General features: G+C 55.4%; 1 protein-coding gene across 2 annotated transcripts; it reads right to left on the bottom strand.

Annotated features, from left to right (window-relative positions):
* Nucleotides 1-486: 486 nt before the first annotated feature.
* ASIC1 (acid sensing ion channel subunit 1) lies at nt 487-25,137 on the bottom strand. 2 transcript variants are annotated; one of them, XM_038577620.1, is made up of 12 exons: nt 25,083-25,137; nt 23,826-24,203; nt 23,020-23,215; nt 6,278-6,428; nt 5,525-5,652; nt 5,091-5,241; nt 4,644-4,700; nt 4,070-4,223; nt 3,538-3,629; nt 2,960-3,039; nt 2,768-2,872; nt 487-2,606 (listed from the first exon to the last, which is right to left on the bottom strand). In XM_038577620.1, exons 2-12 carry the CDS (start codon nt 24,185-24,187, stop codon nt 2,502-2,504), a joined length of 1,581 nt encoding a protein of 526 aa, XP_038433548.1. In that variant the 5' UTR covers nt 24,188-24,203; nt 25,083-25,137; the 3' UTR covers nt 487-2,501. The 2 variants fall into 2 exon arrangements, with proteins under 2 accessions (XP_038433548.1, XP_038433547.1); XM_038577619.1 differs by lacking the exons at nt 23,020-23,215; nt 23,826-24,203; nt 25,083-25,137 and adding an exon at nt 9,059-9,929.
* Nucleotides 25,138-25,827: the final 690 nt, after the last annotated feature.

Raw genomic sequence — 25,827 nt, 5'->3', positions numbered from 1 at the left:
AAACCGGAAAGCCGACCTTAGTGAGTGAGTTGGCAAAGACCAACCAGCAAGTTAGCAGGAACGCCAGAGCTCAGAGCCCAGGTCTTCTGGCTCACGGCCCAGGGCTCATTCTGCAGACACAATGCCTCCGTAGCTACCTCACACCAGAATTTGAACCCAACTCTCTCCCTGACCTTAAAAAACCCAACCTGCTTCCGGATTTTAGTTTGGATTTTAACCCTGCCCCCTCCCCCGAAGAATCCTTTGTGCCAGGACTTCTCTTTAGGACTTCTCTTGCCTTTGACCTCTCTCCCCCTTTCCCTGCCCAGTAGTGGAAACCATTTCCTACTGCGATGGTCAGTCGGGCCCCATCCCAGGAGGACCAGGGAGGGTCTCCTTGCTTGAGCCTCCTGACTTCTGCACGATTGTTTGGCCCCAAGCTAAGCTCAGCTGGAGGCACTTCGTGGGAGACCTAAATACTCTCGAAGAGAAGAACGACACCAAAGAGATGGTTGAAACCCAGTTTATTAGACCAGAGGCATGCGTCACCCATAGCCCTGCCTGCTGTTCCCCATCCGGTGCACACCCCTTGGCCTTGCTTCCCTTTGGAGAGGTCTGATCTCCAAGGAATTTCTAGGAACCAAGAGTTCCCGAAAATCCCATAGCTTCACTCTCCAGCACCAGGCCAATGTACAGGTGACCTGCCAAAGTCCTGTTCTGGGGTTGGAAACCAAGAGACAGCTGGGTAGAGAAGGCCTGGGAAGGGGTAGGCCTCTGGCCTAGGAGGAGTGCCTGGGGGAGGCGGCACGACGGGCCCTCTACCTCACTTGTTTCTCATTAAGATAGGAAGGAAGGGACAGAACAGCAGAGCTTTCAACTACTCTACGCCTGTATTTTTCCCACCATTACCAAACCATACCTCACCAGAAAATACAAGTGATGGGCTTGGGTATTAGGTGAGGAAAGGAGGCTGGGCACCCAGAAGAAAGGAAAGGTCACTGACTGAGGACCTCAACTTCTGCTAGTCTGCATGCCGCTGTTCCAGCTACAAGAGTCACCAATCCACAGTTCCCCTTGTGTCTGATACCCTTGGCTTAGTGTGCAGAGCAGATCTCCACTCCCTAGGTGGGGGGCTCTGTCTGTAACTACCCCTTCTTGGGGGAGGCCACAGTCAGCCAGGCAAAGGGCATTGGGATGGTGGAACAGGGGAGGGAATGTTAAGGCTACAGGGAGGGCGTAGGGTGCCCGGGATTGGGGGGAGAGGGTGAGGCCAGAAAGAGGCAGAGCTTGTGATTCACAGCTTCCTTTATGTCGCCACCGAGACAGTGCGAAGGTTACAATGCGCGTGTCGTCTCCTTGTGCTTCTCAGAGGGATGTGTGTACACAGTACAGACACCAGGGGAGAAAGTCCAACTCTTTATACAGGCGAAGGCATTCAGAGACCAGGGAGGGAGTAGAAACACAGAAAGGGGAACTTTGGGTGGGAAGATGGTTCTTAGAGACAAGAGGGGATGGGGGTAGAGACAGACAGAGTTAGGGGAAAGTATATACAGAGATATAGCAATATAGAGTCTGTATCATATAGAAATAGAAAATGCAGATGAGGTTGTTGAGAGAAGCAAATGAAGTTGGGGAAGAGGACTTGGGAGAGTTCCATAAGAAAATTTATGGATGTGGCCCTCTGCAGGGGCCCCGGGGAGAGGGACCAGTGAGGTTAGGCACCAGTGCCCCTCTCCCTGAGCTGGAAGCCAACCAGCTGGATCTTTCGTGGGATGGTAGAGGAGTGCTACCTCTTGGGATTTCTCTCCAGCAGTTCTGGGGTGGGGGTAAACTTACAGATATCAGGATGTGGCCTACAGCACCAGGGCCACATCTCCTCCCCATCATCCACTTCTTCAGGTAATCCCCCATCCCCAACTCCCTAGAGACTTCACATGTAAGGGGGTGGGGATGGGGACTAGAGTCTTAGTTCCTGCCTGGAGACTTGGGGTTGGGGGGGGTCACTGGGCTGAGAGGGTCTCTTAAGGCTGGGGAAGCCCCCCCCCCACTAGCCCTCCCCTTCAAGGTACATTCTCTGGTTTGGGGCCAAATTCCAGACCCCAAGGATCCCCTCCACCCCCCACTGGGAGGGGCTTTGGTGACTGGTGGCAGCAGAATGTAGGTGGACACTCAGATGACAGACAGCCAGACAGACAGAATTCAGGCTGGGAGCTGGGGGAGGCAGCATGGAACAGAGAGGGGCAGCCTGAGGTCACCTGCCCCATTCTCTCTTTTTAGTTTAGTTTAGTTTTTTTAAGATTAGTTTCGGTAAAAATAAAAAGAATGGGGTAGAGGCAGGGAGAGGGCTCTATGGTCAAGATTCCTTCCTCTGCAGACCAGAGGAAAAGACTGCCCAGGAGTGGGAGACTACCTTGGGAGGGGGGAGTGAGTCCCCAGGGCAGATGTGGGGGGGTCGCAGCTGAGGGCCCCCTTACTCTCCTAGCCCTCCCCACCTAGGCCTTTGGTACAGTGGCCTGCGGGGCTCAGCAGGTAAAGTCCTCAAAAGTGCCTCGGGCCGGATGGTGAGGTAGGATGTTGGCAGCATACGTCATCCCGGCAGGGTGGCCCCGGAGGCTCTCACACGGGTTCTAGGGGAACGGCACAGGACAGGGACTGGTTATCAGAAGGGCCACAGGTGGTGCTGGGGTGTGGGAGAGGCAGAGGAGAGAAGGTGGGGGGGGGGTGTTGCGTGGGCCTGGGGCTGGGGGTAGGGGCGGGACTGGAGGGCACCTCTGTCTCGCTCCCTCACATGTCTTTTGACGTCATCCAGGCTAAGGGCCACACCCTTGTCCGCGCTGCTCCTTTTGGCCTCCTTCTGGCACTTTCCTCTTCGGCACAGCTTGTGTTTAATAACCTGGGACAGAGGTGGGTGGCGAGAGGTTAGACCGGCAGGACCGCCGCCCCTCCGGTGGCCCCGCCCCAGCGCCCCGCCCCCGCTTACCTCATAGGCGTAGTCGAAGAGCTCCAGTACTGTGAGGATGCTGGCCCCAATAAACAGCCCCATCTGGCCCCCAATGTCACCTGCAGGAGTGGGGAGGGCACGGGGAGGTCAGAGGTGTCAGGACACCGTGGAAGCAGCAGAGTTCCCTGGGACAGGGGCAGGCAAGTCGCATTTGCAAAAAGATCGACCGCCTTTGTATAAAAGGAGCACAGAGCAATTCTGGTGGGGTTCTTATTTTCTTCTCTATGTTTTTCTGCATTTTTTCTACTTTTCTAAAGCGAACAGGTATTCAGAAAATATCAAATACCCCAACATTCATTCTCTGGGTGAATTTTCAGAGGCTTATCAAATAGTCCCCCATTCATACCCACGGGCCTGTCTCTTCCACTTTGCCCTAAGAGAAGGTTCATCCCCTCCTCCCACCAAGACAACATAGTTTGGGGAAAGGCCCCGGGAGAGGGGGGGAATGGCAGGGGACAAAGGAACTTGTGGGACCGAGGCAGGCAGCCTGCTTTGGGCGGTAGGATGTCACACCATGCCCATGGCATGGGAAGGGGACAGTGCCATGAGCAGCTCACCCAGGAGCCCTGCAATTTCATAGGCCTTCTTCTGCTCAATAGTCTCATAGTTGAGGACTTCAAAGAAAATGTCCAGCACCAGGATGTTCTCCCTGCAAAGGGGTTGGGGGAGGAGACCTGGGTTCAAGTCACATCTCTGTCCCTCACTGACCAGGTGACCTTAGCAAGTTACCCTCTCTGAATCTGTCTCCATACCCATAAAATGAGATGTTGATGGGGGTATCCTCAGTGTAGAACTGTCATGAGGATTAAATGTGATGGCAAAAATGAAAAGATGCTCTGCACACTGGCAAGCATGGGGTTGTTCCCAGTTACAGCAGTGAGGATGAAGATACAGAATGATGCAAGGAGGAAAGAGAGGTGCTTCCATTGTTTGTTCCAGCTTGATCTGCCCCCCATGCCCATCCCAGACACTTTGGTTGCCTTCCCCTTTTCATCTCAATCTCCTCCTGTCTACCGGCCCCTCAAAGCCCACTCACACCCTCTATAGTCCCAGCCCAAGGGCCCTGCCCTGCACAGCCAGAGCCCTTACCCTATGTACTGCTCAGACTTGTTGAACTTCTTGGCCAGGTACTTGGCTGACGCTTTGCTGGGGATCTTGACCATGGACAGCTCCTTGCCATAGCGGGTCAGGTTGCAGGGCATTTCACACACACAGTACTCCTGGTCCTTCTCCACCAGGAAGTCTGTGCCCGACCAGGCGAGAGGCACCAGTTGAGTGGTGCCCTTCGGCCAGCTCCTTCCCAACACGAACATCCTGGCCCTGTCCGAAGGAAACCTAGGCCCCTTTCTCTTTTTCTGACCTGTTCTTACCCGAGCCCTGTGTCTGCCCTGTGCTGATCCTCACCCAGCCTCCCCATGGGTATTTCTTAGTCCTATATCTCATTTGGGCCCTCGAGGGTCAACTAGCTGAGGTGCTAATGAGAGAGGGTAAGGGCATGGGGGCCTCTAGAGATATTATTCCCAGCCTTGCTTAAGTCAGACACAAGAGATTCCAAGCGAAGCCTGATCCGGGAGTTGTTGGAAGCTTCTGGGAGCTTGGCCTAAAACCCCTATGCATGTGGCTCCTTCCTTCCCCCAGACTGCCCCAAGACAGGGGTGCTCACCCAGAGCAGGATCCGCACACTCCTTGTACTGTTCTGGAGTGCAGTATGGGGCATCCCCTAACAGAGGAGAAAAGACAGTGGTGCAGGATGGAGATTAAAGGGGTCTCGTGGTGATGATGGTGGTGGTACCAAGCGCCTAGAAACTGGAAGATGGGAGTGGGTGGGAAGGCAGGACTAGCCAGCCCCCAGTATGTCCTGAAGGTGACCACACACCACCCACCCCACAGTCCATCCCTCCTGGACCCCTTCCCACACATTTTTATGGGTTCAGGTGGGAATTGAGGTTAGAGGGACAAGAGCCATGTGAGTATGGAATGGGGCTAGAACTGGGGTGCAGAAAAGCCATTTAATCTTGCTTCCATGTTGGCAGAAGGTTGATGGGGAGCTGGTGAGGGGCAATGCAGGCTGAGGGGCTCCAAGATTGTGTTTGGAGCTTTGGGGCCTGACCTGGCATATGCACCATGCGGCAGTTACAGTTCTCCACCAGGTAGCGTGTCTCACAGTCGATGCGGCAGGCAGTAATGCTGTAGGAGTCGAAGAAATCCGAGTCCATGGTAACAGCTTTGCAGGTGCCCCAGGGCGGGGGCAGGTAGATGAGCTGCTGGGAGAGCCGGGGAGCTGGGGGGTGTGGGGACTTCTCCCCGAGTCACCTTGATGGACTTCTCTGACAAGACGCAGAACTCAGGAGCCTTGCTCCCTGTCCCTCCACAGACTCTGAGGGTCTCAGAGTTTGCAGAGCACTCCTGTTCATTCATGCTTCTCACTAGTCAGATCAGCCCCCAGGCCCTAGCTCACCTGTCCCTCCTGTATTGATTACCCACCACTCCGTCTCGACCCCTCAATACACACCCCCTGGGACCACCCTCCCGTGGCCCTCTCACCCGCTGCTCCTGGCAGGACACAAAGGTCTGGAACCCTGGGGCCACACCAAAGCCCAGCTGGTCGATGAAGGGAGGTTCATCCTGACTGTGGATCTGCACTTTGATGCCCGCTTCGAAGGACGTCTCATCTATGGGAATGAGGAGCAGGGGGTGTATTGGGAGGGCTTCTGACTCCCTAACCTTATTCAGAGCTGGGGCCATGCTGCCTTTCCTAGGGGTGAGCACAGTGCACACTGGGACTGGGGGAGGGGTTAGTCTCTGGGGGGTCCTAGCCCATTCCCAGCCTCCTTTTGGGTTCACTAGCTCCACACTGCCCTGATGAACACCACATCCTACATGCGTTTCTTACCGGGCTCTGGGTATGCATCTTGCGGTTTCAAATTCTTTCCCAGACACTCTCTATTTCTCCCCCTCCCTGTCTCCCTTCTTCCTATCTCTCTCAGCCCCAAGGTCCCTCGAGACCAGACTGACGGCAGGCAGCCCAAGAAGAGAGGGAGTTATTTATAGAGTGAGTGGCGGCCACTGATGGAAAGCGACGGCTGGTTACCTTGGAGAGTAACTGAGCCAGGAAGGGGGAGCCAGGGAACTGTGAGGGTGGCAGTCAGGTAGAGTCGGAGATGGAGATGGCAAGATGCTGGGAGGAAGGGAGGAGGGCCAAGTCCTGTCTCAGGTCCCACAATGGATCTCAGGAGTCCCCTGGTGGAGGCTGATGGCTAGGGCCATGGGAAGGGGCCCCTGAGAGAAGTGACATACCAGTCTCTCCCCATACAGGCAGGTACTCATCCTGCTGGATGTCCAGCATGATCTCCAGCCCATTGCCAGTCCCACCCTTCATGGTCTTCAGCCGTGGACGCCCATCTCGGCCCGAGTTGAATGTATAGCACTTTCCATATCGTGTGAAGACCTGGTGAGGGCAGAGTGGAGAGCCTGAGAGTCCTGCCAGCACCCTCTACCTACCAAGGGCTGTTCCCAGACCCCTCAGCTGCTGTAATCTCAACACACTTCTGGAACGATCCCTTCTGTGCAGCACTTTCTCCATTTGTCCTCCTTCCCACCCATTCTCTGCCTTGCTTTGCCCTGATGTGCGCCCTAGAAAGCTGATCCCTGTGGGGTGCACTGCCCGTGCTCCTTTGCCACTTGGACAGGCTTCGGGGTGGGTGTGGCCAATGGGAGCTTATCAGAGAGGGATCAGAGAGCAGAAGGAGGGGAGATCAGGGTTTTCATCCTTCCCCACCCCTCACGCCTCTGAGAATGCTCTGGCAGTAGTTTAGACCCATTGAGACTGCAGATCCCACCAGGAGGCCTCCCTGCAAAGTCCTGCCACTTCCCTGTGCCCCTCTAGCCTTTATGTGACAATTTTCCCACTATCACGAAGTGCCTCAGGCCCCTTCAGGCAGTTTCCTTTACTCTGCCCACAGCTCTATAAACAGTCCCTTTGTTCAAGTCTTTTCAATTAAACTATCTGAATGGCAGTCCTGGGAGGACCCTGACAAATATACCTCCATCACCAGGATCCCATCACTGCCATACTCCTGGTCCCTCCTAAGGACCCTCTCCTCAGCCCCAAGTTCCTAGGGCTTCTGAGATATATCTTCTCTTCTGGATTTTGCCCCAGGCATCTGAAATCCTGCTCTCCCCAAGGTTAATTCCCCCCACCCCCAGCCATTAGCCCTTTGTGTCCATCATTGTCCCATCATCACCAGAACCTGAAAACTGACCCAGTTGCCATCCCAAGGACCATGCTCATCCAAGCACCAGTACCTCCTCCCCCAGGATTTGGTACTGAGCATCCAGGGCATGGCATGCTTGGCAACACTTGTGCAGAACTGAGGGGGCCTCAGAGGAGCTCTCAGCTTTGGGGGCAGTCTTCCTATTCCATGCCTCAGAGCAGCCCTTATCAAGGCCCTGATGACATAGCCACAAAGAGAAGAGTGAAGCAATTCTTTGTGGCCCTCTTCCCACAGTTTCTCTGAATGTTTCCAGGTTCCCACAAAAAATGAGGTGAGTGTACTTTTCCTACTGCTTGATGGCAACAAAATCCACAAAGTGAGTTAGAAGGTTAAGTACACACATATGCCAGAGAAAGAGAGAGACAGTGTCAGGCCAGACCAGAGAAGTCAGGGGTGTGGGGGTTACTAGGAAATAGAGTCCTAAATGTTCCCTTTCCCCCTTCCTAGAAGATCCTCTTCCCCATCCAGAAAAGAAAGGGCAAAGTCCACAGATGAAGTTGAGAGAGAACTCCAAGGACTCGTCGTCCCACCACTATGAGGTGTCGTGGCATTCGGTCACAGGCTCCCAACACACACCCATGCCTACCCCTCCGTCTGGGAAAGTGGGGGGCTGAGAGCGCTGGCTTACTTGGGCTGAGAGCTGTGCAGGGGACCTGTGGGCCACTGCTGCCACCTGGTGGTTCTGTGTGAGAAGTGTCTGCTCTACCTTTTGGTCTAGAGGAAGCCAGGTTGACTCCTTTCTTATCTCATGTTCCTTTATTTCCTGACCTCCCTGAGGCCCAGTGGCCATAAACCTCCTGATCTCTGTCTGCAGCTGGTCCATGATGCACTTATATGACGACACCCACCTGCTCCTGTGCCAGGGAGGAGGTGGAGGGCTGAGGGGATAGATGTGTGGGAAGGGAAGGCCTGGCATCTGGCATCGGGACGGGGCACAAAAGGAATCAGGCCAGACAGAAGGGGAAGCTGAACTGGGTAGGGGATGGGGTGCTACTTGGTCTCTCAGCAAGGAAGGCCCTAGACTCCAGAATGGGAGGGCAAGCAGGAGGCTGACCCTGCCACAGGACTTTCCCAGGGAAGAGGATTCCTGATTACTTAGACCTGGGGGAGGGAGAAGATTTAGAGGAGGATTGTTATTCTCCCTCAGACAGACAGACAGACAGACAGACAGACACACACACACACACACACACACACACCCTGTAGAAGGAGCACTGAAAGACCAAGTGAGGATGCACTGAAGTCCCGGCTTTAGTCACTGCTGAGAAGGCTGTGGTGGGGTGGAGTCAGGGACTGTCCTCACCCCTCCACTTGCATTCCACACCCTTCTCCTGCATTTCCAGAGACCAGGTGACATCTGCTCTGGCTCCAGCCCAGGGGTCACAGTCAAAATTTTTAAGGCCAGGTCTAGGTACCCACCAGCAGAGCAAAGTATGACCTCAGAGACACAGTAAGGTTCTAGGCCCTGCTGGATCACAAGGAGATCTGGGGAAGGGCTGGAGATGCTGGAGAATATTCAGGGAGACCCTGGGGGCCTCCAGGCAGCAACTAATTACCAATCAGCACAGATGTATTTCCAGATTCTAACATGAAGAGCGGTACCAGTACAGACCTGAAAACAGCAGCCCAGCCCCAGCCCCAGGGCAAGCTGGGCCTCCCTGAGTCCTGTTGGGAAGGGTGGGTGGCTCAGGTGAGGTGGAGGAGAGGCAGGATGGCCACCAGCCCCAGTCCCAGGAGGTGATGCTCAGGGTAAGCCGTGGCGGACACCCTTGGGGTGCTGTGTCAGGCATGGGCCCCCACTCACCACCGAGAAGTTGTGAGGGCCACAGGGCCCCCCGCAGTAGGAGCAATCGAGCAGCATGTCCTCCAGCCGGTGGCAGGAGCGATTGTAGAAGCGATGCAGGTTAAAGGGCTCCCCAGAGAAGGCCTCCGGCCCCGGTGGGGCAAGAGGCACCCCAGGGTCATCACTTTCATCCAGCCCCAGCATGGGGGCCAGGTAGAGCAAGTCGGGGTAGCTGAGCTGGGACAGGCGCACGGCATTCGTGTTGCAGAGGGTGACTGCCGGGAAGGCCAGCTCCGTGGTGGCCACCTCATCTAGCAGAGTCACGTGCGGGTAGCTGAGGTAATAGGCGACGCGGTCCCCCACCTGGCACAGGAAGGCGCCCAATGCCAAGACAAAGGCCACTGCCCACAGGGCCTGCCTCGGCCCCGGACCTCCCTCCACGAAGATGTGGCTGGCGCCATGCAGGGTACAGCTGTTGGCAAAGGCCACCAGATCCATGGGCGAATCCTCCTCTCTAGCCTCCTTCCTCACTGCCTCCTGTTCCTTCTCTTCTTCCTCCTCTTCTGATTCTGAGTTGTCCCGCTGCCGCCGCTGGTGGGGACCCCAAACATCTCCCAAGGGCCCTGGGGCCTCCTCTCCAGAGGAGAATGACACAGAGCAGAAGATCTGGATGGGCATCTTCTTCAGGGCCTTCCACTGGGGGATTGGCAGGAGAAACGAGAGGCAGATGTGCTCTCAGGCAGGGACCAGCAGGGCCAGCCACCCCGCGCCTCCGCAGGTGTCCGAGGCTCCGTTCTTCCTCCGTCCGCCCGCCTGCCCCGGCCTGGGCGGCAGTGTGGTTGCTCGGCGGCGGTGTGGCTGCTCGGCGGCCGTGTGGCTGCTCGGCGGCGGTGTGGCTGAGCCTGGGCGGGGCGGGGAGGAGAGGAGGACCTGCCTGCCCTGCCTGGGAGGGCGGGCGCCTGGGCTGATGAATAATGGATGGCAGCGGGAAAGGGAGCCAGATGGAGAGGAGGCGGGCCACAGCCCCTTTCCGGCTACCAGCTCCAGCAGGACAGAGAGGGTTGAAGACAGTGGAAGCCCTGGAAAAGCCTCGGGGCTCCAGGTGAGACTCCTTTGCTCCCACAGCTCACAGCAACAGCCCCTGCCCCTCCCCCATGACATTCAAACTGCCCGTCACCCTCTCATCTGCTCTTCAGCATCTCCCTCCACCTTCCTACCCCAGTTCTGGGTCCTCGCCTCCATTCTCACTGGTGCAGCCATTCCCCTGAGACATAAGAGCCTCTGCACTCTCTCGGCTCTCTCTCTCTCAGAACTCTCATTCCTCCTTGACTGCCCCTGAGTCATAATCTCCCCAATTATTCCAATGATCATGCCCCCACCTTCTCCCAATATACTCCTAAGACCCCAGTTCCCTTCCTGTCACTGCCCTAACCCCAATTTACCCGGTGACTTCCTGAACCCTTAATTCCCCTGCAATCATTGCCTTGACCTCCAGTTTCCCTCCAGCCAGTCCCCAACCCCATTTATCTTCCCCTCCCTCCCCTGACCCTGGCAGAGCTTCAAGTCAGCACCACCCCTACATGCCCCCCAACAACCCCCCCCCCCCCCCCCCCCCGCCCCGTGCTGAGCTGTACTTAGGTCACTTTCTCCTCCTCCACCTTTCCCTTCTGTGGCTTGGGGGGCAGCCCAGGTTCCATTAGCAGAGGTCTCTCACTGACCACAGACTCATTTATGGCCAGTTCCCGGCACCAGGAGGGGGGGCAGGGAGGGACCCAGTCTCTTGCCACTGAAAAGCTTCCAGGCAGATCACCACTCCCCCTCCTAGCTTGCCCACCCCTCAGTGGTCCAGGAGAGGAGTTCGAGGAATTCTGTCCAGGAGGCAGAAGAAATGAGATCAGGGCAATCTCCCAGGTCAGGTGGAGAGCCTCGGGGATCAACCTGGGGTGCCCCCCAAACCCTCAGCCCCAGCACCTTAGTCTCTGAGGCTCCCCTTGCTCCCAGTTTACCATTCTCTGACCCCAGGCCCCTGGCCCCACTGTGTGCTCTGATTACTCAGGGCCACTGATTGAGGAACTTGAGCCATCAGTCAAGTCTCCAGGGCCTAGAAGGTGACCTGAGGGGAGGAGTGGAAGGGAGGGAGGGAGGGGAAGCAGGTTAACCCTTCCTCTGCAGGATCAGAAACAAAGCAGTGGGGGTCCGATGAGTCTACTTGGGCCTTGCCATTCCTTAACCATCCACAGCCCCAGACCCCCTCCCTATTCTCTTCCCCCCTCCCCCCTCCCTCCCTGCTCCAACACCTCTTCCCTTCTCCATTTGCATGCAGGGACCCTGGAGGGTGTTAGGGATGGCAGGCAAGATGCCAAGTTCAGTGGCACTGACTGATGTGGGACCTCTGGCCTCAACTTTGCTGCCAGGGACACAGAGGCCCCAGGGGAAGAGCAGCCGTTGAGATCTGGCCCCTCTCCATCCTTTCACCATTGCCCTCAGACTGGCCTCATCTCTTTTGCCTAAACATCAGCCTTCCACCTGACCCCCTAACTCCCCGCCTCCCCACAGTTTCTCCTCACCTTCTATAATTCTGACCATTCTCCTGCACAGAGACCTTCTTCAGTCACCAGTGCCTCTTGGTAAAATCACCTCCATCTCAGGAAAAGCTATATGAAGCCTTGGCAATTTCCCTTCCAGCTCTCCTTCCCCTTCCCCCACCCTCCACAGCAGTCCAGCGCCCAGCCAGCGTGCCCTTCTCCTATTCTGTAGATCCCCTAGGCTCATTCACAGCTCTGTGCCTTCCTCGGATTCCATCCGGAGAATTTCTCCTCATTTTTCAAGACCTTACTCACACATCACCTCCTCCAAGAAGCCTTCCTTCCCTGACTGCACAGGGCATAGGTAGTACCCACCCAGCAAACAGAACAAAGGGTCCCATCCTGCTCAAGTCCCTTCAGGCTTGAGTAGTAACCAAGAGCTCCTTGACGACAGAGACTGTGAGAATGAAAGAGCAAGACTCAGTGACCATGTGAAGGAAACCAGAACTGAGAAAGACCAGGAAGACCCAGGGCAACTTCAGAGTCCACTGCAGAGATGAGGAGAGAGAGAACCCCCCACCACACACCTTCAGCTGTTGTCCTCAGGCTTCTTCTGTATGAACTCAGGGGTTCCTTTTCTGTTTCTGGTCCTGTGTGCATTTGCTCTCCACCCCCCCACCCCCCATCAGACCTCAGCTCTCAGAGGGCTTTGCACATCCTCAGGATGTTTCAGAGGTAAATTAAGTTCTAGGCCTGGGTGGGAGGTGGGGAAGCTGCAGCTGCCCATGCGTTCCACACCCACTAGAGGGCATTATGCCCCTCCTTCAGACTTCCTGGAAGGGGAAGGAGATTAGACTTCCAGAGGGAAGAGGCTAAGGGAGGGGATGCTTCTATCCTGGGGCTTCACCAGAGAGGGGGGACATGCACACCCAGTGGCTTTAGAGGACAGCCAATCCGGGTATGGCGGGACAATTCTTCCCCCACACCAACATAAAGACCCACACTGCACACCTACACAGCACTACACACAGCTCCCTTGTGGGGCAACAAACACACACACACACACACACACCAACCGCATTTCCTCCCTCCTCTAACATTTCCTCCTGCCTCATCTTGTTCCAATAGATAAATCCGAATATTTCACAGTAATGGCACATAAGGAGAGTATCAAGCAGCACAAACAGAGGCCCCAGGAGAAGTGGCCAAGTAGACATACGCGCAGAACAACAAACCAATTCTGTACATTCTGTCCAAGGATGCAACCCTTCCCCATGTCAATCCCTACCCAGTATCACTCTTAAACTGTGTGTGGCAACTCAGTGGTTTCTGACTTTCTCTGCATCTCTTTCTAAAACCCCCTCACAAAAATAAATAAATAAATAGATAGATAGATGATAGATAGATAGATAGATAGATAGATAGATAGATAGATAGAAATAACCCCCCCACCCCCCTGCCAACACTTGTAGAATGTTTCAGGCTTCTCAGTAGATATCTCAGGGATCCTTATACAGCCTAGCAAAAGGGTTTGAGTAACTTTACCCTCATTTGACAGATGAGGAAACCGAGGCACAGTGACCTGTTCAAGTTTCATGGAGAGCAAGTGGTGGGCATGAGACTAGAATTAGACCATCCCCCTCTAAATCCCTTCCTCCTTCATTCTTTCATTTATTCATCAAATAGTCACTGAGTGTTTATGGGCTGAGGACACATTAAGAATATATGATGAACCAGGATCCTGCCCGTGTGGAGCTTACTGTCTAACTGGGGGAGACAGATACCATTTTCTAAAAATTGCAAAAGTAAATACTTACTTGCGAATCATGATCAGGGCTATGAAACATAATTTGGGAGTGAGTGACAGGAGGTTCTGACACAGCCCAGGGAATCAAAGTAGGTTTCTCTGTGTGTGTGTTTGAATTGTGATCTGAAGAATAAAGAGTAATTAGGTCTGTATGAGGTGGGGCAGGGGAAGAGTATTCCAGAGAGAAGAGTTATGCAAAGGCCCTGAAGACCTTGGGTGGGGTGGGGGGAGAGCTCAGAGGAGGAGGATATAACTGGACATCCAGAGCAGGGTAAGAACAGGCTGAAGAAACAGGCAGGACCCAGACCCCTCAGGATCTTGCAGGCCACAGTGAAGATTTTTTTTTTTAAGATTTTTTTAATGAGAGACACAGAGAGAAAGGCAGAGACAGAGGCAGAGGGAGAAGCAGACTCCATGCAGGGAGCCTGATGTGGGACTCAATCCTGGACCCCGGGATCACACCCTGAGCTGAAGGCAGATGCTGAGCCATCCAGGTGTCTCCACAGCAAAGATTCTTGTCCAAGGACAATGGGAGGCACACCGTGGGAGGACTTCAAGTGATCAGAGCAGTATTTTGAAAAATTTGGATTTGTCTACTGGAACAGCCAGAGGGGTGCTGGAAGACCTGTCAGGAAACCTCACAAGGTCAGGTGAGACAAGGAGTGAGTAGTGGACTGGCTTGGAGCAGGGTGATAGGGTGGAGATGTTTAGGAGGCATCAATAGCAGATCCTATTAAGGGAGATGAGGGAGATGGAGTGTCAGGGATGCTTCCTAGTTTGCATAAGTGGCTGAATGGTGGGGTGGTTTACTGGGCCAGGAACACAAGGAAAGGACTAGTTTGGGAGATAAGATGATGAATTTGGCTTTACACATACTGGGTTTTTTGAGCCTCAGGTCATCCAAGTGGAGATGTGAACAGGGAGATTGGCCATTAGCACAGAGGCTGAAGACAGCCAGGCTGAAGCACACATCTGGCACCTGCCAAGGTCTAGATGCTGACATGAGTGAAGAAGAGATGGCCCAAGAATAGAATAGGAAGTCAAAAGAAAGAGAAAGAGAGCAAGCCTAGATGGATCAATATCCACCAAAGCCAAACAGAGTCCCAACCTGTGACTTAACCACAGCTCCCAGTTACATAGGACAACCAAAAAACATAAACAAGAACGTTCATGGTGGCTTTACTTCCAATAGCCAAAAAACTAGTAACAACCCAAATGTCTAGCAAGAGTAGACTGGATAAATACATTTTGGCATATTTACATAATGAGTACTACACAGCATTGACAAAGTGCTACCACCACACAAAACAAAACAATCTCACAGACAATATCATGAGCAAAAGAAGACAGACACAAAAGTGTGGGTACTGTCTGGAGAATACATATACTCTAGGAACTTCAAGAACAGGTGGAACGTATCTGCACCACCAGAAGTCAGAATAGTGGTTAACTCTTGTGTGGTAGCATTGACTAGGAAGGGGCCCAAAGGTACTTTCTGGGGTATTACAAATGTTTTACAGTTTTTTTCCTCTTTTTTTTTAAGAGACAGAGTATGTGCAGTGAGAGGGGTTAAGGGTAGGGGCAGAGGGAGAGGGAAAGAGAGAATTTCAAGGAGACTCCCCACTGCACGTGGAACTGTCTCATGACCCTGAGATCATGACCTGAGCTGAAATCAAGAGTTGGACGGGGGATCCCTGGGTGGCGCAGCGGTTTGGTGCCTGCCTTTGGCCCAGGGCGCGATCCTGGAGACCCGGGATCGAATCCCACGTCAGGCTCCCGGTGCATGGAGCCTGCTTCTCCCTCTGCCTGTGTCTCTGCCTCTCTCTCTCTCTGTAACTATCATAATAAATAAAAATTAAAAAAAAAAAAAAAAAAAGAGTTGGACGGTTAACCCATTGAGCCACCCAGGCGCCCCAGGAAAGTTTATTTATTTATTTATTTTTAAAGATTTTATTTATTTATTCATGATAGTCACACAGAGAGAGACAGAGAGGCAGAGACACAGGCAGAGGGAGAAGCAGGCTCCATGCAGGGAACCCGACGTGGGATTCGATCCCAGAGACGATCCCCGGTCTCCAGGATCGCGCCCCGGGCCAAAGGCAGGCGCCAAACCGCTGCACCACCCAGGGATCCCCCCAGGAAAGTTTAAAAAGGGGAAGGTGGTCAACCATTTTGAATGTTATTGAGAAATTAAGGATAAAAAAAATGTTTGCAGGTTCTGGCCACGTGGAGGTCGCTGGTGGCCTCAGCTCTTAGTTTTGGTGGAGTGCTGGGAGTGGACAGAAGGCAGCCTGAAGTGGATTGGAGCATGAGTTTGAGATGAGAAGATGGAGACAGTGGAATATATACATTACTTTTCCGAATTTTATCTGAGAAAGGAAGCAGAGAGAGTGTGGGAGCTGGAGCTCAAGCCACGGAGTTGAGAGACCTTTGGTTTTTGGTTTTTATATTAACCTCAACCCTGATACATAGTAAGTGCTCGATAAATGTTAGCTGTCATTGTAGCTACATATTTCAAGATGGGAGAATCTTCAGCATGCTTCATGTGTCAACAGGTAGATTCCCCTGGAGAGGGGAGAGACTGACCATAGCTGAGGGAGAGACAAATCTTTAGGGTGAAATTCCTATACTGGAAGAAGGAGATCGGTTGGAAAGAATAGGTTGAGGGGATCCCTGGGTGGCTCAGCGGTTTAGCGCCTGCCTTTGGCCCAGGGCACAATCCTGGAGTCCTGGGATCGAGTCCTGGGATCGAGTCCTGCATCGGGCTCCCAGCATGGAGCCTGCTTCTCCCTCTGTCTGTGTCTCTGCCTCTCTCTCTGTCTTTTACGAATAAATAAAAATTAAAAATCTTTAAAAAATAATAGGTTGAGATTTCAGCCTAGATAAGAGGGATGTTCCCCAATGGGAAGGGGGAGATCTTGGTCGAGGCTTCTTCTTCTTTTTTTTTTTTGGCCGAGGCTTCTTTAAAAAAAAAAAAAAAGATTTTATTTATTTGAGAGAGAGACAGCAGAGAGTATAAGAGAGAGAGAGCATGAGAGAGAGAGAGCAGGAGCAGAGGAAGGGGGAGAGGGAGAAGCAGACTCCCCACTGAGCTGGGAGCCTGAAGCCATGCGGGGGCTCAATGCGGGCTCAATCCCAGGATGCCAGGATCATGACCTGAGCCAAAGGCAGATGCTTAACCCATTAAGCCACCCAGATGTCCCTTCTATCTTCTTGGTGAAGCAGGAAGCAAAGTCATCTGCCGAGGGTGCAAGGGGGGGCTAGGAAGGGTGGCTGAGATGAGCAGAGAAGCTTGAAGGAGTCATTGGGATGAGCAAGGTGACCCGGAAAACACAGCGGGGTTGCTTGGCGGCACTGCATGCCCATTTCAGGATGTTGATCATGAGCACAAAGCGATTTCAAGCTGGCTTGTTGTGTGACCTCCTCTGGCAGAGCTTGGCTGCCCTGGAGCCACCTGAGGAAAGCCAGTGGCGGGTCTACCTTGCAAAGCTGGGATTTGGCCAAATGGCACAATGGAAAGGCAGAGGAGTCAAAAGACTTGGTGTCGCCAGCCTAAGTCTGGGGTTCCTTCTCCTTTGCACCTTTTCTTTTCCTTCCTGCCTCCTGCTTCTTGAGAGAGCATGGCAAGTGGGGAGCCAGACACCCTGCTCCCCTTGCTCCACAAGGCCCACTCCTACAGTCACACACAAAGAACCTGGACTTAGAAGATCTGAAGTCAAGGTCCCACTCTGGCATGCACCGGCTGTGTGACCTCAGCCAAGTCACCTAACATCGCTGAGCCTCAGTTTCCTCATCTCTCAAGTGAAGATATTAATATCTGCCTGCCTCCCAGAATTATGAGGATCAGGAGCTAAAATAAAGGGAATTTGTAAACTGCAAAGCTCGACTGGAAGAGATGATTAATTTTGCTGGTATGTGCTCTGCATGTGACCAAAGGTTTGTCTGTGCACGAGCTCCCTCCCACAATTGCACTAAGAGAGCTGCGAGTGCCCCCAGGCACATCCACAGACATCCACTTCACGCCCTAATCTACGTCCTCCATTCCGAGACACCCCCACCGAGGTGCACCTGCGTGCTTGCACACTTGGAGTGAGTGTGGCACCGGCACAGGAAGGCTGAGTTGGCTGCTGTCCATGGTAAGGCCACTGCAGCGGTCTCACCCCCGGGATGTCCCCAGCCTGGCTCGATGATGTGACGCATCAATTAGAGACACACAGCACTAAGCCATACAGCCCAACCTCCCAGGGCCCCGGGGACTGCAGCCTCGTCTAGGGAGTGCGGATGAGACGGATGAGAAAGGGATGAGAAAGGGTTTCCTTTCCAAGAACTCACAGTAGCCCAGAAATCCGCCACTTGCCCTCCCTCTACCTTGGGGAGTAGCCCCGGAGAGCCTGGGGGCCTCAGAGTCTCTGTCCTTGTGGTTTCTTAAGGGAACCTCCCCTCCAGGTGAACACACAGCTGTTTCGTGCTCATGTTAAAATCTTCCACGAGGAAGGTGTCTGATCCACGTGTCCAGGGAAGTCAGCGCCGCGCGTCCGTTCCATGCATGGGCCAGCGTGGGCTCAGCCAAGAGAGTCCCAGAGGCTGAAGGAGGGGCTGCCTCTTGGCAAAGTAATTTAGCCATCTACTTAGAGCCTCCTTTCCTCACAGGAAATTGTGCCTAGAAGCTGAGAAATGGAGCCAGATGAAACTATGCCTAAAATAGAACCGAGGGGTCCCGGTGCCCAGCCTCATCCTCCGCCAGAACTAGGTACCACTTCTCAGTCTTGCTCTCTGCTTTCCACGTTTGCCTCCCAGAATCCCCACACAAGCATCCTGACTGGAAGGTTCTCAGCCAGAGGGTAGAAGTTGCCGGAGCCGCCACCTCAGACCGACTCATCTCCCCTCCCCCCAGCACTGCAAGTGCCTTCCACAAAGTTGAAGCATGCTCAGAAGCCACCTCCACCCACAGCAGAAACGTGGGCCTCTCTGCAGGCCTCACCCCTGCTTCTTGGATGCACACCAGGTGCAGCAGTGACCATGCCGTTGAGCTTTGGGCAGGCCGGCAGGCCGGGGCAGGAGAAAGGCCCCTGGCTTGGAAGCACTCCTCCTCCCCACCCTTGCACTTCCCACTCTGCCCCCAGAGGCACTTAGTTACTTACATCAATTCCCTATTACTTTAGCCAGCAGCCGGGAGATCAATTAACTTAGAGTAGCCTCTTAGCTAACTGCAGTCTGGGAGAGGGGTGGAGTCCAGAACGGCAGGGGAGGAAGGAAGGAGAGGGAGAGGAGGTGAGAGAGGAAGCTACGTTATCCAAAGGAGGTTTGTGTGTATATGCATCTGAGAGAGAGACAGAAAGGGAGAGAGGGGGAGACCCGAACCAGGGTCCCCCGTATTCTTGCGACCAGCTCCACTCCAGCCTCCTCCCTCCAACCTCTAGCACTTTGAAGGGAGGGAGGGAGAGAAAGGAAGGGTAAGGCTGGAAGGAATGCCCTCCTCCAAAGTTAACCTCTCCACTCCAGCCTCTCTCCTGTCCCGCTGCAACGTCTGCAGGTTCCCCTTGCCGCTGCCGGCCCCCCACGAACACACACACACAAAGACGCGTAGGGTCCGCCCCGGGTGGGGAGGGTGGGGGGTGGTGGTGCTCAGGACCCTCCTTCCCTCTGTCGCAGTCTGGGCAGCCTTTTCGTGCAGAAGCCCCTCCACTCCCTGCTAGCTGGAGGGAACACACCCGGGTAGTGGGGCTGGGCTCTCCCCAGGGACTCCTGGTCTGAGCTGCTCGGGGTGGGAGGGGGGCGAGGTAAGCTAGGGTGCGTGGGCGTGAGGGGCAGAGCTAAGGTGGGGATAAGGAAGTTGTCTCTGGCACCTGCCAGGCCCGGTTCAGCTGGCTTTAAGATGGCCTCTCCCTCCCCTCTCCAGGTCTCAGGATCACCCACCTACACCCACTTCTATCACCTTCTAACCCCTCTAGGAGCTCCAGAAGAGTCCTGCCCCCTCCAGACCTTAAGGGGATTTCTGTCCCACCCCTCCTCCTTAGTCCATCTCTCTGGGGGAATTCCTGTCTCTACTCCAGGGACCTGGGCAGGGGGTGGGGGGGTGGGGACACTCCTGTAGGCCACCTCAAGGATTCGTGTCCCCCAATCCCTTGTCCCCCAATTCTACCCCCCAAGAGAGAGAATACCATCTCCACTGCATGCCCACCCCCAAGATTTCCATTTTCTACCCTCCCCTTCCTTCTCTTCCAGGGCCCAGAAATGAATTCCCTTCTCTCTCTGCCCCAGGCAGAGGCTCTGGGTCTCAGCTGGAGGAGGGGGATGGCATAGGGCTGACTGGGCAGCCATCTGCCAGCCCCCTCCCCTTGGCGCTGCTCAGCATTCCAGCCACATAGGAGCTCCCACTGCCAGGGACAGATAAGGTGCAGCTGGAGGCTGGCACCAGCTGCGGCTGTGCTCACTCCCTCCGGCCCCCACCCAGACAACGGCGGACAGCTGCGCCCCCGTCCCCCTCCAGGAACCCCTGCCCTGCCTTGGCCTGACTGGCCTTGAGGTGGGGTGGGAGAGCAGAGCCTCAGACCCCGTTGCCCCGGCAACCAAACATCCCACCTCAAAGGAAAAGCAGCGTTGGCCAGGGAAGAGGGGTCCTTGACAGTGGGTCTTTGGTAGCTTCCTCTTTTGGTAGCTCAGGAGAGAACCACTACGGTCCACCCTCAGCCTCCTCAGTCCCAAACTAGTTTCTCCCAGATTAACCCAGGTTCCCCATATTTATCCTCACTCTCCCAAGCTGACTCAGCTACAGCTGCGGGGGGGGGGGGCGGGTAGACCCAGTCAAACACTGTGACCACCAGTCCATCTGCTGCAGTTAAGCTGGATTCTGAAGACATCTGAGGGGAACACTTGTCACTGCAGATCCCTGCTAGAGGGACCAGGGTCTCTGAGGGACCAGAGTATGCCCTTATACCTCCTGAACTGTCCTCTATGAGCAGGGTTCTCACTGTTGGATGAGCTTGGCCCCTGGAAACCTGCAGAGGAGTTCACATGTACCTGTGCACACTGTATTTTGCAAAATCTCTGAACCAGGGCTTGGACTCTAGGTTTCTGTTTCAAGGCAGCAGAAGATGCCAAGATGGTCTCTCCTAAGCTCTGACCCAAGAGGCAAATGTTTTCTTCAGTGCCACAACTGTCCAGGGGCTAGATACATATCTCTCGACCTAGCAGAGAATGGCAAGGATGGAGAGGAGATGTTAACTATTAGACCAAAGTCCGCAGAGCTTCGGGCAAGGAGTGTCTACGCCCCTAAGTACCAGGGACCTGGAGGAGAGCGCCGCAGCCCCTCACTTCCCCTCGGGAGATGTCAGACATGGACTCACAGCCAAGCTCCCATCTGTGTAGGAACATCCCTATGGGCAGAAGTGGGAGAGCTCCGGACACAGAAACAGTGAGCAAGGAGGTCAGTGAGACAGGGTAGAAGGAGGCGCTGAGAGGTTTGGGTGCAGCCAGACGCAGAGTCAGGTCTTTGACATGGGCTCAGAAACATCAAAAACCTGGTCTTCCCCAGCAACCCAGAACCAAGAAGAGCCAGGGCTGGGACTGCAGGCTATCAGCTCTCATATCTCCTCCCACCCCAACCCCAAGCAAGAACAAGAATTCCAATTGCTCCAGAACTTTGTGAACCAGTCATATCACCATCTGACACTTAGAATTGTCCCCTCAGATAACATGGACCAATCACATTTCTGTATCTCCATTTTCATGAACCTTAACATGTCATAGCAATCACCACTTGGAATCCTTCCGGACATGAGGGACAAACGGAGCCTCAACTGAAGACTTTTTATAGACTAACTGTATCCCCATGTTATGCCTTCTTAGCCCTTCATTCAATACTACAAACCATCCAAGCTACTGGGTTTTCTCTTTCTTGCTGGTCCCTTCTGCTATATATTGGGTATGTTGCAGAGGAGGACGGCTCTCTGCCTTTCACCCTCACCTAACTTCTACTACTCATGGGTACATAATTGGTGAGCCTGGGAACCCTTTGGTCTCAGGTTCTGGAGAATCCAGGACTTCCCTGTTTTGAGAAAGGAAAAGAAGGAAGTGGTTAAGGCATCACCCTATGCTCCCCATCAGCTTGGCTCAGCAAGGAGTATGGGCATGTAACCTTCGTCTGGCAGGACTGACAAAGGCCCATAAAACTGGTCTGCAGAGCAGGGCTTAAAGAGGTGGGAATTCTTCTGTAACCTCAGCAGGAAAAAACAAGGATGACCATGGCTCCAATATTTCTACAGAAACAAGTGCAGTTCATGCTCCCATAATGCTAGGAGGATGCAAGCAAGTAGGAGAGAAATGGGAAAGGGAGAAAAGGGAGTCTCTGAGAGCAGAGCATTAGAGGCAGGCATGGATAGGAAGGGGATCCTAGAGAGACTGGGTTTTCAAAGAGCAATGACCAGAATTGGAAGTGGACATCACGACTCCAGGGTTGGCAGTAGTAATAAAAAGAGCATACTACGTTGGAACTTTACAAGATATGAGTTCTAATCCTGAACCTGTCAATAACCCGGGACTCATCCTATTGTTCTGTCTCAGTTTGCACATTTGCAAAATAGAGATAATATGGCTGTTTATCCAGGGGATTGCACGAGAGCCTACAAAGCGTTCTGAAGAGTTACAAGCATCGTTCTCTCATCTGGTGTCATTTTTCACCTATGGCTTCAGGTCCTCTGGTCCCGTTCCAGCCTCTGTCTAGTTGTAACCTCTCAGGAACCGGTATGACTTGCCCAGGATCACCTGGCACGTGAGATGCAAGTCACTTCTAACCCTCCCTGGGATGCTCACTTTGAGGCAACCCCACCTGCGGGGAGTGCTGTGTGGGACTGTGGGGCATCTCCATTTTCAGAAGCAAAGAGATGAGGAAAAAAAAAAAAAAAGAAGCAAAGGAAGCCTCCAGTTCAGCCATGACTTTGTACCCCAAATAACCTCTCCTTCCTCAGACACTGGCTCTTGCTGACAAGGGGAGGAACCCAATCAGAGAGTATGCGTGTGTATGCGTGTGTGTGTGTGTGTGTGTGTGTGTGTGTGGAGGGGGTGTGTGGCACAGAGAGAATTACCTGTCTAGCTATTTAAGAGAAAGCTTCCCTCACTTCCTATGTTTCATGGTGCTTCTCAAACTTAAGTTCAAATCACCTGTCAAAATGCAAATTCTGATTCAGTAGGTCTGGAAAGTGCGGTGGCTAAGTCCTGCAGTTCTTTCAATCTTCCAGGTGATGGTCCTCAGACCTCATTTCTAGTAACAAGGCTGCAGCTTACCCACCACCACGTCCAGGTCTGACACCTGTAGCCCAAAAGGTAAGCTTGATGGGGTTGGGGTCATGCCAGACTCTGTGTGGGTATGTCCGCCTGTGTGTGCTGTGCACTGTGGGCTCTCTTTCCTGTCGCCGTGGACACAAGGCTGATGCTCAGGCCCTCCCACAGAGCAAATGAGCCCCTGTACTGAACTAAGATCCCTCCTGACAGAAGCAAACCCCAGGGACACTCAGCTTCCTCTCCCGGAGTAGCAAGCTTGACAGAGGCCCCAGGGCTCCTAATCTCCTCTTCCTCTTTCTCTTCCTCCTCCTCCTCCTCCTCCTCCTCCTCAGGCCTGACTCGGTGGACCCCACACCAGGGGACTCACTCACCACCTTGAAGTCTTCAGCGCTGCAGACCTCCCCACGGAAGTGGCAGGAGAGCAGCATGTCTCGAATGTCGTGCCCTGCGCGGTCGTAGAACTCCCGCATGTTGAAGGGCTTGGGCTTGAAGCTGCGGAAGTTGGCCTTGTCCTGCAGTATCTCCAGCTGCTTCTCATCTGCCATCTGTGTGTCCGGTATCTCATACCTGGAGCCCAGGGTGAGCAGCGAATGGATCAGCATTTTTCGTCCCTGCCTCCATTTGGCCTCTAGAACCCCAAACCCAACTGGGGTTGGGGTGGGGGTGGCAGGGGGCAGAGTTAGCCCTGGAGATCAGGCCTGGGCACGGGCACAGGAGAACTAGGTGTGTCCAGAGGACCTGCCCCATGGGGTCTGAGAAGACAATAGGGTCTGCAGTGGCTGCATGGGTAAGGGAGGGGAGGGCAGAGAGATCAAGGCAGGAGCTATCTTTTATATTACAGTCTCTACCCGGTAAAGATGGTCTGCCCCCATCCCTCAAGTAAGGAGAAGAAGATCAAGACACAGGGGCAGGAGGGTGACAAAGGTCACTCTAGAGAGGGTACTGATGTCTCACAGCTCAGGCTGGGACTATGCTGGGATCAGAGATTGGGTGCCCTGCACTGCATGCTCAGCAGTGCTCCAATTCCTTTTCTGTGAGTGGCAGGTCTGGGGAGCCTGGAGGACAGGGTGGTCTGGGCTCTATGGTGGGTTTAGAAAGGCAAGCACCCCGATGGGAATAACTAGGAGCTGGGATGCATGCAACTCCAGCGAGCCGAGGATGGGTGGGAGCCGCCCACCTGTTGTTGAGCAGGGCCAGCAGCTCCCCAGCGTGGTACAGGTCATTCTTGGAGACTTGGCTAAAGCGGAACTCGTTGAGATTGCACAGCGTGACGGCGGGGAAGGTGAGCTGGGAGGCAGCCACCTCATCGAGCTTGGTGACGTGGTGGTAGTGGAAGTAGTACTGCACCCGCTCGGTGCACACACACAGCAGCACAGCCAGTGAGCCCAGGAAGCATAGGGCCCAGAGCGCCCGCTTCAGAGACAGCCGTTCGTAGGAGAAGATGTGGGCCAGGCCGTGCAGCGTGGAGCTGCTGGCGAAGGCCTGGATGCTCACCGGCTGGACGCCTCCCACCTCCTCCTCCTCGGCCTTCAGTTCCATCCTGGCCCAGGGGATCCTGGGGAAGATGGGTAGTCTGTTAGAGTCCTGCGGTGAGAGTACACATGGGGGGCGGGGCGGGGGGCTGCAAATGTGTCCCTTGGGAATCCCTATCACCAGAGGTCACCGCCTCTGGGGCAGAAGACTTCCCTCTGTGTGAGCCCAGAGGTGGCTGGCCAAGGGACACCCTCCTAGAGGAGGGTTCCTCCGAATGCAGGGGCTCTGGGGTCAGCTCAGGCCAAGAGAATGCTCTCCCAGGGAAGCTTCCCAGGCCAGGGGAGACCCCAGATGTAGTCATCCGAGAGCGAGAGGAAGTCCCAATATTTCCACAGGCAGGCACAGGAGTTTCCTCCAGATGTGGGGTCAGTCTGGGACAGGAATGTCCGCCCCATCCTGGAGACGAAGACTCCCCCAGATGGACAGACCCCGGGGAGGGGGGGCAGGAGCTTCTGGCCACGGGTGTCCCCAGGACTGGGCTTTCACCCGGGGAAGCGAAACCGGGGCTAACCGCCCCCCCCACCCCGGGGAGGCGGGGAGGCGGGGGGCCCGGCCCGAGTCCTCACCTGCGGGCGGCTCCAGTTCTCCCAACGGCGGCGCGGGCTGTGTGTGTGCACGTTTGGGGTGGGGGGTGGGGGTGGGGGCGGGGGTGGGGGGAGGGGGGCAGCCCGAGGTGGACGCATAGGGGGGCGCGGTTCCCTCTGACAGCAGCTGTCCCCGCCCCGGACGCAGCCCCCCTCCAGTCCAGCTCCTCGACGCGGCCCGGTCCCCTGCGCGGCCCCCGCCCCCCTCCCCAGCCACCGCGCCGCCCCGGCCGCCGGGGGAAGCGGAGGGGAGGAAAGTCCTGGCTTCGGGGCGCTGGGGAGTCCCGCAGCCCGAGGCGGGGGCATCGGAGACCCACCTGGGGGGGCTTCGGGCACCCGGCAGGCGGCGGCGGGTCCTGGGGCGCGGGGCCGGACGCGGGCTCAGCGCCGGGCGGCGGAGGGGCTCATGGCCCGGAGCGGGAGCCCGCGGGGCGCCGCGCACAGCCCTGCAGGGAGCGGCCCGCCCGGCCCGGCTCGGCTCGGCTCGGCTCCGCTCGCTCGCTCGCTCGCCTGGGCTCGCTGTGGCGGTGCTCTCAGCCCCGGGATCTGCAGGGATCCATCGTCCGGCCGGGAGGCGGCGGGGGAGGGGAGAGGGTGCGCGTGCGCGCCTACGAGTGTCTGCGAGGGTGTCTCCGGGCCGGGGTGCGCGCGGGGCCCCCGGCCGCGGGAGCGGGACCGAGGGCTCCCCCCGCCGCCTCGCCCCCTGCGCGCGGCCGCTCCCCGCGGCTCTGCCTCCCGCCGGTCCGGGAGCCGCGTCCCTGCCCGCGAGGCCCCGCGGCTCGTGTGTGTGCGGCCGTGTGTGGTGTGTGCGCGCGCGCGCCCCCGCGAGCGCGAGGGAGGGAGGGAGCCTGCCCCCAGCGTCCCCCTCCCCGCGCTGTCTCCTTCGGATCGATGCTCCTGCCTCTTGCTGCTGCTTCCCCCGGTGGCGGCACACGCGCGCGCGCGCACACACACACACACACACACACGCGCGCGCGCGCGCGCAAGCTCCGAGTCACACTTGACTGATTCAAGCACTTGCTCGTGTGGAGACACAGACACACATAAGACCAGAGCCACACC

This window comes from Canis lupus, chromosome 27, assembly GCF_011100685.1.
Source record: "Canis lupus familiaris isolate Mischka breed German Shepherd chromosome 27, alternate assembly UU_Cfam_GSD_1.0, whole genome shotgun sequence".
In the NCBI taxonomy this organism is placed as follows: Eukaryota; Metazoa; Chordata; class Mammalia; order Carnivora; family Canidae; genus Canis; species Canis lupus.
This window is presented reverse-complemented; position numbering and strand designations above follow the sequence as displayed.